The following is a 19321-nucleotide window of genomic DNA, read 5'->3' as shown; positions in this document are numbered from 1 at the left end:
TGTACTGTTTGTGTGTAATAAAAAAGTCACCAAACTTTAAACATATTTAGTAAGAAGACCTAGATGCCATATGAGCTGTACAGTGAAGTCTAATCTCCATTTCTATAATTGTTCCAAAAATAGAACAAAAATATGAAGAACTGAGAATTTTACACTTATAATTAAGATGATGGTGCCATTTCAGAATCCACTTCAAATACTTATTCTAGGCTACTTGCATGCTTATGCATGCACTAAACAGAAAGCTGCCACTACAGCTTGCAGAAAGATAAATGCATTTGCATTTTAAACCAACAACAAAGTAAAATCTCTACTTGCAGTATTCTCTTTTTCAAAAGCTTTACATACAAAATAGTTATGACTCTCACAGCTGCAGAAAAAACTATTTTTTCTGACGAGCAAATCTGCCATAGTGGTGAATCCAAACAGGGAACAAACAATTCTGCTGAGGTCTTTGCCACAGAGTGAGAGATCTGCTCTTGCACTTGGGACATGGAGAAAAGAGAGAAATCTTATTTGTAAGGTGTTTTGATATCTACTCACATCTAGGTATTGTCATGCACACAGACCTCTTTCAACACCAAGAAAACGAATCAAAATCAACATTTTCTACCCCTTTATTTTCAACTGTGAGCCTGGATGTCCATTCATCTGTTAATATTTATGGCCTTTGAAAAGAGAAAAAAAAAGACAATTATATTGTACCTATTTTCAGGGAAAAGTCCCATAATGTTAATCAGGTGTGACTGGATCTGTTACCAGTGATTTTTACCTCAAGGAGTAGTAGACAAATGGGTTGAAATTATTAAAAAACAGAATTAAAGAAACTGATAGAACAACAAAACACCTGTGAAGGTGGTGACACACTGGAACGGGTTGCCCAGAGAAGCTGCAGGTGTCCCATCCATGGCAGTGTTCAAAGCAAGTCTGGAGGGGATTCTGAGCAACCCTGTCTGTGGCAGAGGTGTTGGAACAAGGTGATCTTCAGGGTCCTTTCCAACACAAAACCATTCTATGACTCTACGAAAATCAGTGTAACATTTTGAAATCGATGAACCTCAAACCAGTAAGCATTCAGTATCCACCCACTAGACTGCCAAAAAGGTAGCTTTTAAAAGGACACCATTTAACTGGACGTTTCAGGAGGTTCTGAACAAGTCTTTCACACAAAACTACTATGAAGTCTGACTGGGCATGGAATAAGAATTAAAAGGGATACACAAGAAGCAAATACTAAGGACAGATAGTTTTCAACCTGACAAATAGTAAAACTGGGCATGGAATAAGAGTTAAAAGGGATACACAAGAAGCAAATACTAAGGACAGTTTTCAACCTGACAAATAGTAAGAGTAAAGTGCCCTAAGGATTTATACTGAAACTGTTGTTTTATGTATCTTTTCATCTGGAGAAAGAGACACATAGTACACTGGCAGCATCTGTGGATAACAAAAATTTTCAAGATTGTTTTCTGAGCAAACAAAAATAGTCAGGAGTAACAAAGATAGAGTGAAGAAAGATGAAGGTTTATGATTAACTCAAAATAATGAACTGCTCACATACTCCACTGTTTACTATGACTGATAGTCGGAAAACATTAATGAGGTCTTTATTCAGAGCATTCTGGTAAAGAAAACCAAAATATCCCAACCATGCATAAATACAGAAATACACCACCAGTCACAGTTGTTCAGAGCCAGCATGGATTCATGAGGGGGAAGTCCTGCTTGATGAACCTGATTTCCTTCCACAACAGGGTGACCCACCTAGGTGATCTAGGAAAGCCAGCAGATGTGATCTTTTCAGACTTCAGCAAAGCTTACTGTCTCTCACAGAAGCCTTCTGGACAAAATGTCCAGCACACAGCTGGATAACTGAGTTACATGACAGGTAAGCCACTGGCTGACAGGTTGGGCACAAAATGTTACAGTGAATGGGGCACATCAGATTGGTGACTGTCACTAGTGGGGTTCTGCAGGGTTCCATCCTTGACCCTGTGCTCTTCAACGCAGGACTGGAAGGAATACTAAGTTTGTTGATGACACTGAATTGGGAGGAGCTGTCAACTCTCTTGGGGTCAGAAAGGCCCTGCAGAGAGACCTCCACAAATTAAAGGGTCATTGTGAAGTTTAACAAGGGCAAGTTCCAGATCCTGCACCTGGGATGGGCAGCCCTGGCTGTGTACAGACTGGGGAATGAGAGGCTGGAGAGCAGAGCCATGGAAAGGGACTGGGGGTCCTGGTTGATGGCAAGCTGGACATGAGCCAGCAGTGCCCTGGCAGCCAAGAGGGCCAGCCCTGTCCTGGGGGGCATCAGGGGCAGCACTGCCAGCCAGGCAAGGAAGGGGATTGTCCTACTCTGCTCTGCAGATAATATATGAAATACTGCAGATGAATTGCAGTATCTGATTGCTGACTTCAGCCCTCTAGTTTTCTGGAGTAACTTTCCTGTCTTGCAACTTCTCCTCTCTGTAGAGGCTATTGGCACTGCAGAATAAACTGCATATAAACATATGTTTTTATAATTTTTAATCGTATTATAAAGAAAATCCAGAAACACTTAATTTATAAAACCCCTTATCTGCATAGCAATCCAAACTACTACTGTAAATTACTGAGGCTGTACAGCAGAATCACAGAGGTAAAACTTATACAATGAATCTTCTATAAAAACAAACCAAAACCATTTACATTACTAGAAAATGACTCAACATTTTAATCTTTGAGACTTTGCAAACATTACTGCAATATAATTGTGGAAAAACGTGTTACTTCGTAGAAGGAAGTTAAGTATATCCAAAGAGATTTGTATCTTCTTCAGTTACAAAGATTGATTTTCCTTGTTCAGTTCCTCATTGCCAACATGGCATTTATGTCCCAAATAAGATTTCGTAACTGATCCATGATCTGCTTCAGCTGCTGATTCTTCAGTTTCAGTTTCTGTGGGAAGAGTTTATTAGAAGTTTTTTTGTGATCAGTTCAAATAGTGTAATCAAAAATTCAACAAAAGTTACAGTGCTATGAGATGCTATATAAATCTTTTCCTCAGTTGTCAGTGAGCACTATTAGTGGGATAATACATCCCCTTTAAAGCACATTCTAAAAACACAAGAGAGCCTCAAAAGTTAAGGACCATGGCTAGAGGGGGAATGCTGTTTTGTTTTACAGCACTCTTTTATCACACACCTGACACCTTCAAAACTAGAGGCTTGTGGGGATCAGTCCTCACTTTGAAAAGTCTAAAGAGAGCATCCTAACCTGGAACCAAAAATTTGGGGAGCAGATAAAATTATGTGAATATGTGTTTTATACATTTGGTTTAGAGAAAAATGAGGCATTAACAGTACAAGTTTGAACAAAGCGGAGGCTATAGGTGAAACAAACCAAGCTTTTGCAGCCCTTCTGCTGGGTAGGTCAACTGTGATGCTTTAAGAGTCCTGTCTTGAAAAAGGTTTTCTCAAGCATGATGAATTCTTTAAAATTATATATTTGTTTTTGCAAACTGCAGAAGCATTTGGAAGAGCTGGAGAATAGTAAATAGCTTTTATTTGGTTGCATAGTCAAAACTTAGAAATTCTGTCTCTACAGAAGAAAGATCAGGGCATCAACACATCACACAACTTCCCTAACCTTTCATGTTTCACAATAATACCCATATTTATTGTCTCATTTATTCATTTTCCTGTTCAAATCAAAGCTGTTGAGAACTAAGTTAGGTTGTTGTTAACAGTACACAGTTTGTCCTTCATTTCATTCTGATTTGATAAGATGTCAGCCTTCCAACACTAGAGATCAAACTATTTATTCATTAGGGAAGTCCGGAGTTCCAAGCAAAGTAAAAGCACAGGAAAGACTTGCTTCCATCAAAACAGAACAAAATGTTTCAGGTTTGATGTAACTTTGTTATTTGCACTACACAAAAGTCAATACATAAAAAAGTGTGACTCAAATCAGTAACAACCAAAGTTACTGGAACAGAGAGAAAATTAAGCAATATCCTGAAAATTAGTCTCCTGAGTTTTGATGCAGTCAACACAACAATATTTTTTAATTGCCAGCTGGTCAGCTGGGAAAAAAGGCCAGAGAAAAAAAGGAAGCCTATTCACTTCAGACCCGTAAAAATATACTGCAGTAATATGGTAATTAGGCTTAGATTACATGGGAACATAGTAAGGGAATTACTCCTAAATATAGACTTTGCAAGACACTGGAAGAGACAACACTCAGATCTAGAGTCTCAAGAAGGATACAAAAACATATACAGGACAGTTCATGTGCACTAACATGGAATTCCTAACCAAGCATTTGACAGGCTAAAAAGTGTTTTAAAGGAAAATATGTGCATTTATCTAATACTTCCTTCCTTTCCATTTGCTGATCCAAGACTTCACAACATACAGCAGAGTCACCTCCTAACTCAAGACAAGAGAGAAAGCTAAGCAGCATGCAGTTACCACAGCACTGAAAAGGCAGAATTGCAAGGGCCTTCCTACCAAAGGTCATAAATGCAAGATCCTGATGCTTGAGAAAACACAAGAGGGATAAGATAAACAAGCATGTTCATACCCGTGGCATTTTTAAACATAATTCTGTCTGCCATCCTCAACATCCAATCCTAGAGAAATCAGTGACTGTTACATCAAAACTACTAGTTTAATGCAAGCTGTAACTCTCTCATACTGAGGCCACGCCATTTCAAGGTATTTCAAAACCTTCATCGATGGAAATGAAGGCTGAACAGCTGGTGATGGTAATTAAAGTCACAGACAGAAGTAAGAACCATTGACCTCTGAGAAGTAGGCTGTTTCCTCTCTCCACCCATGTCTAATTGTACTGTTAAATACTGTTACTCACATGAACTCTGTGTAAGTTGTACCTGAAAGACTCATTCTGTAATACTGTTTTCCTTTCTCGTGAAAGCATTACAACACTGTAAATTGTTTGATCTTTATCTGATGCTGCTAGACAGGGGAACATTCAGACTGGATTTCATTTGTTTTCAAAACATCTGTAAGGACAAGAAGTATAAATTTGTTTATTTATCTGAAGATAATTTTAGATCATCATCTTTAGTGAAGAGCTAATTTCTTAGCTCTTCTACTTTTTCTGGAGCCAGAAAAAACATCTAAGATGAAGCACCATTCCTGGGTTGCTAGGCTGTTGAAAGAATAAAGAGAGGAGAAAAAAATCTACTTCAGAGAGCACAGTCTCCTAATTGAAATGCATACAGTGATCTTTGTTACTGATCTTTGACAGGCAGTGGTCCACACCACGAAGTACTACATAATTAATATGTTCTGCACCACTGGAAGTGCTGGCCTCTGCTTAAGACTTTGCTGAGCCAGTAAGAACATCTCAGCTCAAGCCTAACCTTGAAAAGATAGGTGAAATGGCCTTCTTGGGAAACAGGCAAAATCTTTAAGCAGCTTTTGCAGCAGTGACAAATTTTCATTTGAACAGATTGCTTGCAAGTTGTCTCCCACTCTTTCCTCCTTCTGTTGGAATGACTTAGTTGAACTCTAGACTGCTTCTCAGGATTAACAGTTGTATGAAACAAGAAAAAGTACTTCATCCTACATACATGCTACAGTTTCTGACTTCATCTGTTTTTAGATAGCACAGGGAAAATCTATGAGGCAGTTTATAATGAGTTTAAGAGACCTAAATTCAAGTTACATCTGTCAGGCCTGTTTCTGTTAGTTCCTCTTTGTCAGAAAAGTGATCTGACTGAAAACCTACCCTAGGGGGTATCACCATTCTTTGGTGATATTAATTTTCAATGAGGACCATTCTGACTGACCTTGCAAGCATTATGCCCATCATGATGGGGTTGGCAAGGATTGCACCTTCCAGTAACCAACGAGACCTTAGTTGGCTTAGGTCAGGTAGGTCATTTATGAAAACATTTACTGCAGCACAAAGCCACATAAATGAAACAAAGTGGGAGAACCATAACAAACACCCAGAAAATAGCTGTCTTTCAAGAAGAAAAGCTGCCATAAAGAACCTGCCATGTTTCATACAGATCTGGGTTCAATAGGACACAGTAATTTCAACTTTGACTGAAATAAATTTTTTATGAGAACTCATTTTTGCTTCACTTGCATTTCATTGGAAATCAGTGCTGTCTAGATCAATTCACAACTTGCAACCAGAGATGTATCAGAACCTTCCTCTGCACAGTGTTCTTGTCTTTCTCCTCATTTTTAAGCTCGTGTATCTTTCAAATTTTAAAACTAAAATATCACTGTGAGTCATTATGCTGCACTCAATCCATTTGTTAGAAATCCCTTATTCAGGCAAAGAAAATAATGTAAACACCATGGAAGAGTAAGATCATATTCCTAGTGGTGTTTGTAAAAACATCAACAGTACTTGCCTAAGTTGTACAGGCTCTTCTTCTGCTTAAGGAAAAAGCCAAGAAAAGATCTCTTTCCATCTTGAAAATCTTATATTGAAGACCATTCTCCGGAATGCTGTGGTTTTTACCTGCTCTATTCAAGATCTACAACAGTGCAGGCCAGAAGGACATCTCAGTGTCTCAGTGTAGCATTAAATATTAATAACCACAGTGCCTTTACTTGCATAAATCTTAGCAAAATTTTAAAAAATGGTGTTTGCTTTGTTGATTAAGAGTCTACTACAGACAACTTGGATCATGTTCTTTCCCAGGAGTATAGAATCATGGAACAGTTTGGGTTGGAAGGAACCTTTAAAGGTCATCTAGTCCAACCCTGCAATCAGCAGGGACATCTTTAACTAAATCACATTGTTCAGAGCCCAGTACAACCTGACTATGAATATTCCCAGGAATGGGGCATCTACCACTTCTCAGGACAAGTGTTTTATCACCCTCAGCCTAAAAAATGTCTCCCTTACATTGCACCAAAACAGGCCTTCTTTTAGTTTAAAGCCATTACCCCCTGTCCTATCACACCAGGCCCTGCAAAAAAGTTTATTCCCATCTTTCTTATAAGCCCCCTTTAGGTACTGAAAGGCTTCTGTAAATCTCCCTGGTGTCTTCACTCCTTCAGACTGAACAGCCTCAACTCTCAACCTTTCCTCATAGGAGAAGTGTTCCATCCTCTGATTATTTTTGTAGCCCTCCTCTGAGCCCACTCCAACAGGTCCATGTCTTTCCTGTGCTGAGGAGTCCAGAGCTGGACACAATACTCATGTTACTCCTGACCACTGAACTGCTGTAGGAAGTGATTCTTGAAAGCCTTATGAAGGTGACAGTGGCCTCCACGTTTCCAGGTAAGCCAAGCCCAAGAAATTCCTACAGAAACACAATGTTTGTAATAGGAAGGTGACATTTATACCGTTCTTTTTTTAAACAAATCCTTCATAATGAAATCTCTGAAGTATGAAGGTGGAAAAACCTGCTTTATTCCTTTGGTAGTTAAAGAGACTATCACAATGCTATATGCATATAGCATATGTTATATGCATATAGCTGAAAAAAATATGATGGAAAAAGTGCCCTCAACACTTTGCTCAAACTCTCTTAAAGCTGCCAAGTAGTGTCCTAACTTATGGCTGCTCAACTGATACCAAGGCTCATTTTCCATCATAATAAATGTATATATCAATCTACTTGTAGTTTTTTGCCAAAGGGATAAAAAAATATTCATCACTAATACAGTAACTGCTGTGTAATTAAATATTAACACACTCACTGTCCAGTCTCTACAGCTTTTCCTGATGTCACCCACAGGCCTGACTGTTCTACACTTAGCAGAAATGAGAGACTGAGTTTTCTGCCTTGCACCTCACCTGACAGCTGAAAGGAAAACTGCTCGTTCTGCATGTGTAACCCTGTGTTCTTGAAACAAGCAGAAACATCAGTGACAGTCTGTGCTCTGCTGCAAGCTCAACACTTTTCACCTATTGACCCAGACAGGATTGTATTTATCCACTGATCTGTTGTTCTGAGAGGAATAAGCACCTTCATTCAAATAGATGGATGTTTGCTTCATACCAATTATTTATCGTTTGACAATGAGGTCTGAGGTCTTATTTACTGAGTACCATCTAAGCTCTGTGGCTTGTAATGGAATTATTCATTCCTCAAGGTGCTTCTCCACCACACTTCTCAGTGTTACATCCCCATTCTTTATATGAAAATCCCAGAGATCTATGATCCTCAGTTACAGATGGCAAACTCAGTCACATGAACACTACAGATAAAACTGCAGTGCTGCCAACTTTGCCCAAAGATATTTAAGATTCTTGTTCATCTCTAAATTTTGTATTTTAACAGCTTCCCACATATTCAAAGTTACCATGAGCCATAAGGGGAAGAATGAACAACTACCACAGATAATTTGTGGCAGAGGAAAAAAAAATTAACTCCCAAGAGCTGCCTTAGTTAGTTACTCACTACACACAATAAATCCTTCCTTCTCATTCCCAAATTCCCTGCTTACTCCATAGTCTAATGCCAGTTACGCAATACACAAACCAGGATTTTTATAATCTTATTTACTACAATACTGATTCAATCTAAATAGTGCCACAAAAAGCAGAATAGCTCAAAGAACTCTTCCAGAATAGAAAGTGGGAAGGGAGGAGGAGGAACCAAATGTGGTAATGCAATAAAGGTTGTATAATATACATCTATATGAGGACAAAAGGGGACAATTGGGATTTTACAGGCAGCTTTATGCTCACCTTTTCCTAACTTTTTCAACTTTGTAAGCATAATATGGTTTTGATACGGCTGCAATATGAAAAAATTTGTGTGCAACATTTTATACAAAACTGAAAAGGAAATAATTTATGATCTGGAATAAAAATACTTCTGAGTGCTGAGAAAACTGGTTTATTACATAACAATTAATTTTCTATTGGAGAGAAATTCAAAGGGGACAATTGGGATTTTACAGGCAGCTTTATGCTCACCTTTTCCTAACTTTTCCAACTTTGTAAGCGTAACATGATTTTGATATGGATGCAATGTGAAACAATTTGTGTGCAACGTTTTATACAAAACTGAAAAGGAAATAATCTATGATCTGGAATAAAAATACTTCTGAATGCTGAGGAAACTGGTTTATGACATAACAATTTTCTATTGGAGAGGGGGGATACACTCCTGGTAAAAAAGGAAACATTTCAGCTCATTTGCAAGAAAGACAAGGAGGGGGATCCAGAAAACTACAGGCTATTCAGCCTAACTTGGCACAGAAAGACTGTGCAGGAAATCCTTCAGAAAGTCATATCCAGACACATAATGATAAGGTGACTGGGAACAGTGACACTGGATTTCCTACAGATGCCTTGTGCCTGACCAACAAGACAGCCTTCTACTGAGAGATGAGTGGCTGTGTGGCAAGGGGAGAGCAGGAGATTTTCTCCACTTCCATAAAATAAAATCATTCATTAGTCAGGCTTTTGACACAGCCTCTCACTGCCTTTGAGCAAATCGGAGAGATGTGGTTTGGACAGGTGAATTACAGGGTTGATGGAAAACTGGCTGGAATATGGGATTCTAAATTCTGGGATCATCAGTATTAAGATCAAGTGCTAGTTGGTCATTCTTGAAGGATCTCAGGATTGATACTAAGGTGAAAATTCTTAATATCCTCATCAATGACTAATCCACACTTAATGACCTAATCACCATATCAAAGTTATCAAATTGGTGGACAATGCCAAACTGGGGAAAGTGAAAAATATACTTAGTGGTGGGATATCAGATTCAGAAGGACCTCAACAGGTGGGAAAGGCAGGCCAACACCTATCTCAGGAACTTCAATTAAAGCAACACCCTACCTCAGCACACAGAATGAACTCTACAACAACACAGGCTGACTGAATGGAAATGAAACTTGCAGAAAAGAATCTGAGGTCCTTTTAGATACTTTCTAACAAGTTCAACAGGAGTCATCAGCAGATCTTTTTTGCAACAAGAAACACAAACTGCCCTCTGCCCTATATTAGCAAGAGTGTACCTCTCAGGTCAGGTGAGTACCTCTCATAGTCTCCTCTATTAGGCTCTGGAAAATGACTGTCTAATTTGGGGATCAATACAAGCTCTATCATTCTGGATAATGCTTAGAGGAGGGCCACCACAATGACTGAAGCTGTGTTTGTTCAATCTCAAGCAGAAAAGGCTAGAGGACAGGATCACAGTACTATCTTCAGCCACCTAATGAAGCTCACAGAAAGGACAAAGCTGGACTCTTCTTGAGTATAACAGCAAAAGGATGAGGGGCAGTGAATATACAAGTTATGACAAAGAAAATTCCAATGTAACATTAGGAAAATTTTCACAGTAAAAGGCAATCATTAAGAAATGCCCAGAAAAGACAGAATTTCAATCCTTACAGGTATTTGAAATGCTGGAGCATGGACATGAGTTGGAGCAGCTGAATCTAACTTTGCTGGTTGACCCAGTCTTGGGCTGGGGGCTGAACCAGATAATCTCCAAACTTCCCACTGAACCTAAATTCCTCTGATTCTACCATTGCAGAGAGTCAGTTTGGGTACTCAAAAAAACTCATGGAATTGTCTCCAGTGCAGATTAATCTGCCCAGAAGGTAGATTACATTCCAAGTAATGAATTCTTCCCCTATCACCAAAGCATGCCTTCGTGCACACTCATATTTTGGGTGAAAAAGGACTCTACACGTATAAAACCAATTAAAATACATGCAAATACTGTGAAAGATGGTTTAAAAGGAATTTAGGTTTTCTGCATAGTCCTAAACAGCATCAGCTGTAAGGCACAGTGTTTGTGCTACCAAAAAAAGCCCAGAGCTAAATTTGTTACTTAAGCTTAATTTAAAAGTCTGTAACATAGCTTGTCTTCTTCTCTCTTAGTAAGATCACCATTAGACACTTAACAAACATTAATTAAGAATATCAAATACTATTGTTTTCTAAAGGGCTACCTGGCATGTCCAAATGCTATTTTGCTTTGTTTTCCCTCAAATGTACCTACACTACTAATCATGTGATGGTTTTCCTAAGTGCTTCATTGAAACCAGACCTACAGCATGAATGACACCTAAGCTGTACTTGCTCCATTTCTAAAAGTGAGCAGTAAAGAAAACCACTGTCAGGGCAGCAAAACAGATGAAATCATTCTCAATTTCTGATTTGGTATTTCTGTTTCAAGTCCTGCCAAATGTACTACAAGAACACAGACTGAAGGTGAGCCTATCTTGAAAATAATACTGATAATTCTATACTTGAAAGGTAAAAAACTTAATAGACAGAACATTGAACACTTGAAAAACATGAACAGAAGAGAGGAAATATTGGCAACATCTTCCACTTGCTGCAAATAGATTAATTTACATGAAAACTGGACCAAGACATGTACTGAAAGACCAATTCAAGTGCTAAACTGATTCTGGAACAGTAACTTATTCTGAACAATTCAACATCTCAATAATTTATAAGCCCAGAAAACATATACAGATAAAGAAGAATAAGCTACATTTTTGGAAACTGCAGGAGACAAGAGACAGAAGTAGCCAGTGCTCAAGAAATTGTTTGTTTTGTAATAATGGTAGAAGCTTCTTATTGTGGGCAAAACTCCCATGTGCTATAAAGCTTAATAGGTTTTATTTAAACCTACAGTTGCTAATTATTACAGAATTGCTAGGACAGAAATTAATTGCCTCGTAAACTAATCTATATTTTAAATTAACAGACAAGTGCTTACATAGCCAAGGTCAGCACATTAAACTTTCTGACCTAAAAGGTAACTCTAAAATAGCAGAATAACTAAGACCAAAAGGTGTCACAGTAAACCCATATGAAAAGCTCCTGAAGTTTTTAGGAACTCTGTTACATCAACAGGTTCTGGTGCCCCCTGAATGAGATGGTGAGCACAGGAAGAACCTGATGCTCCCCTCCTCCTCCTGAGGCTGCTCCCTTCCCAGACACCTGCAGCAGCAAAGGAATGCTGCTATTTTTCAAGTCAGTGGTTCATGGAATGAAGATATTTTGATGTGAGAATATATGATCCACAAGGTTTATGAGAGCCACTACTGGTTTTGGCAGTGCTCCACACAGTGGGGCAGTTAGTGTCTTTGAAATACAACCAGACACTAAAGAAACCAGACTGGCTGGGATATCATGGCAAGAAGGGCAAAATTAAGAGATCCATGGCAGGTGTAAAGAAGTAATTCAAATATCACAATAGTGTCAAAGTCTTGGGTTATTGCAACAGTGATTTTTTGGTACGAATAACATGTAAGACTGAAAAAAATAATGCCTATCACAGCAAAAAGGATTGGGTGAGAACAGCACAAGAAGATGAAGGAAGAAAAGATTTGGTCAAGAATATAAAAAGCTTCTTTAACTACCATGCTGGTTTCCCTGTCACAGTATTATCATCAACATTCTGTATTACTGAAATTTTCCTAAAATTAATTAATCAAATTGAGTTGGAGGTGGACATTACACACTAGAAAGGACTGAAGAGCTGTCAGATATGCCAGCTAAGAACCAGAGCAAGCCCCCCTTGAACCCAGGAGCCAGTGTTAGATTAGACCAATGGTCTGATTCTAGTACTTTTTCTTTGAAAAAAAAATAGAATTTATATATTTCTAGTCATAAAAGCATTACCTAGTCTGTAATGCATCAAAATTTGAACTTTGAAAAAGGTAGTTGATGTGCTTATACAACTGGAGGGAGACAACAGAAAAAATCAGCGAACTTTCAAAAAACAGTAAGTTTAACTTTCTTTTGCTGCAGTTACTAAGCATTTGTCCACAAAAATACTAGAGAAAGTTCAACTATCTTGTGAAGATTTACTGTGGAAAATCTGGAAATTAGGTCTAGGCATTTAAGTATAAATACAGGATTACACCCTATATTTACGTGAAGATTTCAATGCATTCCTAATTACCAGTTTGCTACCAATGGTCCTGTAACACCATCAACCTTTTTAAGGCTCAGAACTCGTCATAAAAATTTATGAAATTATTTTCACAAGATCACACCAAGGAGGTTTAAAACCATATTAACATACAAGTACAACAACAAGGGCAAAACCATGTCACAGAACTATTAAAACCACGGCAAATTTGGACAGTTAAGCTTATTAATACTTAAAGATTGCAAATAAATGTGCATTAATTCACAGTACAAAATTACATACAATATAATATATTCAACCCTGCTACATCAGCAGTGAAAAGAAAGATTACAACAGGAGAGCTGACAACTGCATTTCTCCAAATTCACATAGTCCTCATTTTTTCCTGTACAATACACATGCATTTTTCTAAATAAATGGGTTATGAAAAATTCAATATATGTATGATTGTGGAAGACAAATTAAAACATTGGAAATATTTTAAAAGCCGAAAATCCATCAATTATTCATTCCATAAATAAACATTTTATCCATTTATTTCTTTTGTTCAGTTATTTTTGTAGATTATAACTCCTTTTTACTAAGCATTTGCACATAGTACAGCTATAGAAATATGTATTTAATCCTATCTTTGTATTTTACAGATTGAAGAAACAATGTTCAAAACTGTGGTCTGGTAAAACTATGTATTTTTTATGTCCGTATTACATTACCTTTTACTACAGCATAATTATTTTTAGATTTGAATCCCTCTTCAGTAATTGTACCCAGCTGCACAATGCCACTCAAACTGAAAATTTAACATTTTAACTCATTTAACATTTATAATTCATAGTACATTTTTTTTCCAAATGTGCAAAGATTCAATAAATGTTCCTCTTTACAAAAGGAACAGTCTTCCTCAAACTGTCAAAATCCAGAAGATAGACCTGAAAATTCTTTACCAATTCACATAACTGTAATAATATTTACATCTGGTATTCATTATCAATTAGTCTTACACCTAAGTAAGTTTGAAGATAAATTAGTTCAACGGGCACCTTAGTTCAGTTTGTATTGTCAATATCTAGTGGGTTACACATAAACATAACACACTGTGTTCATAAGAACACATATCTGTTTTAAAAGAGACACAAGTTAGAATTGTTAGAAAACCCAATTGTTAGGAAACTTAACTAAAAGGTCAATACTGAAATATTTATAAATAAAAAGTGTTTATCTCCAGTTTTGATGGCAGTCATCACATATTCTGTATTTAGTACAGCAATCTAGAAATTTAGGCTTTGTAATGTGAAAATGACATTTCTCAGTGTATGCAAATTAATTTCAACTTTATTACCTTATTTACTTCCATGATTTCCCTTCTCTCTTCACTAGCAAAACGAAGCTGACTTGCAGCACCACGATCATCATGCTTGGAGCCATCTTCTTCAACATATGGAATAAGTTGCTGTGAAGACAAGAAACATCAGCTTTAGGAAAAAAAAAAAAAGGAAAATAAAAAAAGAAAATAAAAGAAGAAAAAACTCAAATCCAGGAAATACATATGGTGCTACCATTTCCTCCACAGGTTCTAGCTGCCCAAAAAAGAGTGGAGACAAGCCTGCTTTGCCACCTCAAACTTAAAGGCCTTGCAATGACCTCAGTTGGTTCCCCAGGTAAACAATGTGCTTCAAAAAGACACAATTTCACATATTACCAAGTCTAGACCAAAGAAATTTCATAACTGCAGGCCAAAGCCAGTATTTCCATTTTAAGATGTTTGTCATAGATAATCCTAGTACTTGAATTCTGCAGATTGGGGTTTTAAAATTTACTATTCCACACTAAGAAATAAAACCACAAACATAAAGTTCTCATTATGAGAAGTCATTTTAGTGATATACCGAACATAAATATGACTGGCTTTATGTAACTATTTGGCTAATACTCTAGTTACTATTTGCTATTTTTATGAGCCTCTGTTTGGCTACTCTTAAGACCAGGCCCACAGTTACCTAAAATTAGTTTTTCTGTAAGTATTTCTCACCATGGTCTCCTCAGACACACAGAATCATAGTTTGGTTTGGGCTGGAGAAGACCATCGTGCACTGTCTTTTTTGTAAGCTTGGACAAAGCAAAATTCCCTGACGCAGAATTTCTAAATGAACACTAAAAAAATCTTCCTTCCTGAAAAAAACAGATCAAAAAGAAACATACTAGATAGAAAACAAATACTTGTTTCTACATCAGAACACTTCCAAGCTACTAACAATTTCTTAAAGGATAATACATCCATGAAGCCCATAGTCTGACATTGTTTTTTCTGTCCTGAACTAGGCAAAATAGCATTTGTGTTCACAAACACACTACAGACAAATGGAAGGCTAATATTGATAAAAGTGAGCAAGAAAACAGTTTAAAAGCCTGGGAGCAAGCTGCTCACCAAGTGCATATGAACTTCTTACTTAGGCTGGGGTGTAATATTACCAAGTGCTCAGTGCCTCCAGCACTCTGATGGAAAACTTACTTTGATTTAACCCACTAAAACTGTAATTTCCTTCTATACAAAAAATTTTTGCAGCCATTCTTAAGCTTAGCAAAATGGACAAAAGTTACCACACTAAACACTGCTACGAAAAAGTAGCAAATGTTGACCACTTACTACATTTGCAGACCATAAAGAAGAAGTAGGGCTGCCATATGCTCTTGGAAAAAACTCTCTCTAATGGAAAAATAAAGTAGCACTCACAGTAGAACGTTTCTTTAAAACCTCTCTATCTTTCAGAAAAGGTGATAGATAAAAAAACCAAACAAAAACAAAACCTACCAAGAAAAGCTGAACTATACCTAATACACAAAAAAGCAGGAAATTTAACCTTTGTAGGCAGATCTCCTTCACAATTATCTCATGCCTTGCTATGTGGGTTAACAAAAATTTAATAATACCTACTACACATCAGTACACATTAACAAAAATTATGAAAACATTTATATCAATAAAAATGGAACAAGCAATACTAGTAGGTATGGACTTCTCTTGACTGTGCAAAAAAATTAGTTTTGTTGATATTCTGTAAAGACATGTTATAATATTGGCCACTAAATAATACAATTGAGACTATTATTGAACTACTGGAAGAAGAATTTAAGAAAACTGATCCAAGAGGAATGGTGTGCCACTGTCATTCACTCTAACCAATGAACAGATGATGAGGCAGGCATCTACTAGTTCAGAGAAGTAAAGACTAAGAAGATTTAAAAAATGCCCCTACTATCAATAAAAAATTCTGCTGTGACTAAGTTATCAGTGAATCCTTGCATTAAAAAAGCCTGAAGTGACTACTTATTTTCTCTATGGAGATTCTTTTCCATCCTGGTAATGGGAAAAAAAGTCAAAAGTTATAGAAAAAAACCAGCCAAATGCCACATCATTCCACTGTTATGGGAAAATAAGACACATCAAAAGCTGTTAAAGAGGACAAAAGCATTTGGTTATTGCACACAAGTTCAACACACTGTGAAAACAGGTTTTATTTTCTTAAATGGGAAAATTAACTAATTCCCCTGCTTCCTGTCAGGTTTCCAGACACATTTTTCTGAAACCCTTGTCAAAAGTCAGCAACTGTAAACTGAAATATCAGTCTAGAATGGACTTTACAGAATGGACTTCTTAATTTCTTTACTCCTATTCAGTTAAGAGACTCACACTTCAAATATAATGCCTGTATGACTAAAATTCAATGGACAATCAAAAGTCCATTAATAAAGTTTCCTCAGAATCCAGAGGTCAGTAATTAAAGAATTTCAAATTTCTGGTTAATATAGAGAAGGAATAACTCAAATTGTAACAAAACCTAGAGTTTATGAGTATTACTAGAAATTAGAAACAACTCATGAGGAAGATGACACTTCAGATTTTATGAATAACAGCAGTATTATTAAGAAAAACTCTGGCCAATCCTCCTCCCTGGAAGTTTTATGCTGCAACTGTTCTATCACCACTGCACATTTAGGTTTGGTTCACACTGTCCAGCAGGTTAGGAACAGCTGAGTGAGGGAACTATGGAGGCACAGAGAAAGTAAATAATACTTATTACTTGAGAGCCAGGCTAACAGGTGAGAGCTTGAAACAGGCTTTTCACACGTTTTCCCACCTCTTGGAAAAAATTTGCACTGATCCTCTTTTTTTTTTTTTTTTTCCCTAGGGGAAATAAATTGGTGAAAGTACCAAGAAGCCAAAACAAAAAAGGTTAAAATTTTAAATTAAGTTAGCTTTCACAGAGTCAATTAGGCTGGAAAAGATCTCTGAGACCAAGTCCAACTTATGATAGGACACTGTGTCAACTAGACACTAAGTTTCAAAAATCTTTCAACAAGTTCTAATTAATAAACAGAATTCAGTCCACTGAATAATTCAAGTGTCATTAAAACTTGTTATGAGTCTCCTGCAACTGAGGAAGATGGATGATTTGCTACCCAGAGTGGTTATTCTGATTTGTAATTTATATATAAATAAAGATACTTACTTCTACGGGAACAGGATCGAGCCCAGCACAGTTTTCATTACATTTGTCATAGACTAATCTCAGTTTTCTGAAGAGTATTGATAGCTGACGGAGATGTTCCTGCAGCTTTGCCAGTCTGTCTTGATATGTTGCAGTATGATAAGTAACACCATTTGGTAACTTAGAGAACCAAAACATAAAAATATTAAGGTCTCTGTCACATGAAATAAATGCAGATATCAGACAGGTTTTTGTATATTTTAAAATAAGACAATCACATTTTTCTTATAGCAATCACTGAAATTTTTCTTTTTTTTACTAGCAAAATTACATATTTTACACGCTCAATCACTGCTGCCAAACACCATCATGTATTCTACACTTTTGGTCATTGTCAATCCCTCTGACTTTTCAGTGAGTGTCTTCACAATGCTTAAATACGACACCGTTGTGATTTTGTGTCTCAACCCCAGGGCCACTCGATTCAGTGACACAAGAATAATGAAAAGACAGAATGAGTGGGAACAATTACTTATCTTGTACTCTCCACAGAGAAAACACAACAGAAGTTTGTATGTTTTCTCAGTAAGTAGACACAAATTATGCTGTTTTTCCTAACAAAAAAAAAAGTTAAGATGGAAAATATTACAGAAAAAGGTGGAAAATATTACAGAGAAAGGTGGAAAATATTACAGAAAAAGATCAGTGAAAATTCCTCTAAATTTACTCCCGGTATGTTAACATAAATAAACATAACCTATATATGTCCATAAACATATGAACAGACTTCGCTGTACATAAAAGAAAACACAGTTACTAAGGGTACTGAGAGGCTTTTTATTGGGAGGGCAAGGACAATTCAGCAGTGACAATTCACTTAACTGTGAGGGCAATGACAATTCAGCAGGGACAATTCCCTTAATGTACAGGACTAAGCAAATATATTAAGAGTAGTACCCACTTCTTCAACCAATCCTCCTTTTCAGAGCAGTCTGACTGAGTTTTCTAAACATCCTAATGTGTCTCCTGAGTCTGTATATACTGGCAGTCGGTGATAAAAACATGGCAAGTTGAGTGTATCAGTAGTTGTTTCTCACCTGCATGTTCCTCAGTAACTGGAAGATTTCCATGGTTCGAAAGACGATGTCCTGCACGGTCTCCTGGCCGATGCGGCAGAGGGAAGCCGTGTTCACCTCCCTGGCAGCCTGAGCCTGCGTCCCGGAGAAAGCGCCCGGCGGCATCCCTGCCCCGGCCAGAGGGGGGGTCGACATCGCCTGGCCTTGACCAGTCACACTAGGGCAAGCTGCACAAAGAAGGGGTGATGGAACCATCAACTACTTGTTTGACTCTATCCTAGCAAACTTCTGCAGGGTGTGTGCCCCGCTCCCTTTCCCCGTACGCGGCTCTGTCCAGCACATGAGGCCGGCTCAGGGCAGCACCCCTGGGTCCCTCGGACACCGCTCCCCGACCCACGCTGCTCTGCCGGGCGGCGGAACTGGGGGTGCCCCTCACGCACCCCCCTCCCCTCAGACCGGTCACAGGGCTCGCCCCTGCCCCGATCCGTCCCAAGGGGAACACGACAGAGATTTCTGCCCAGCTCCAGCAGCTGGTTTCTGCCCAGCTCCACAGCCCTGGGCTCCGGTACCCGCCCGACCTCTCCTCCCTCCGCTGACCCACCGGCTCCCGGGGCGAAGCGGTGCCCGGCACCGCACCCTGCCCCCGGCTTGGGGCCGCCCCTGTACCGGGGCGCTCCGTAGAGTATGTTGCCCGGGAGCCGGGGCGTTTTGCTGGCTTGCTCAATCCTGTGCGGGTTTGCAGGCCGGTCAGCCAGCATGCGTGCTCTTGAGGTTGAAAATTTTGGTCAGAATCCCCAGGCAGATTCACACATTCCCACCATCCCTCTGTCAGATCATAGAATCATTGAACAGTTTGGGTTGGAAGTGACCTTAAAGACCATTTAATTCCAACCCCAAAGCCACGGGCAGGGGCTCCTTCCCCT

The 19321-nt window shown here is 38.2% G+C and overlaps 1 protein-coding gene across 1 annotated transcript; it reads right to left on the bottom strand.

Moving 5' to 3' along the window:
- Window positions 1-603: 603 nt before the first annotated feature.
- On the bottom strand, window positions 604-19039 carry MED30 (mediator complex subunit 30). Its single transcript, XM_039715480.1, has 6 exons — window positions 19000-19039; window positions 18420-18625; window positions 17344-17502; window positions 14175-14285; window positions 1335-2937; window positions 604-1255 (listed from the first exon to the last, which is right to left on the bottom strand). Exons 2-5 carry the CDS (start codon window positions 18591-18593, stop codon window positions 2842-2844), a joined length of 540 nt encoding a protein of 179 aa, XP_039571414.1. The 5' UTR covers window positions 18594-18625; window positions 19000-19039; the 3' UTR covers window positions 604-1255; window positions 1335-2841.
- Between the last annotated feature and the right edge of the window lie 282 nt (window positions 19040-19321).

Source organism: Passer montanus, unplaced genomic scaffold (assembly GCF_014805655.1).
Source record: "Passer montanus isolate IOZ18808 unplaced genomic scaffold, ASM1480565v1 scaffold33, whole genome shotgun sequence".
NCBI classification, from domain to species: Eukaryota; Metazoa; Chordata; class Aves; order Passeriformes; family Passeridae; genus Passer; species Passer montanus.
This window is presented reverse-complemented; position numbering and strand designations above follow the sequence as displayed.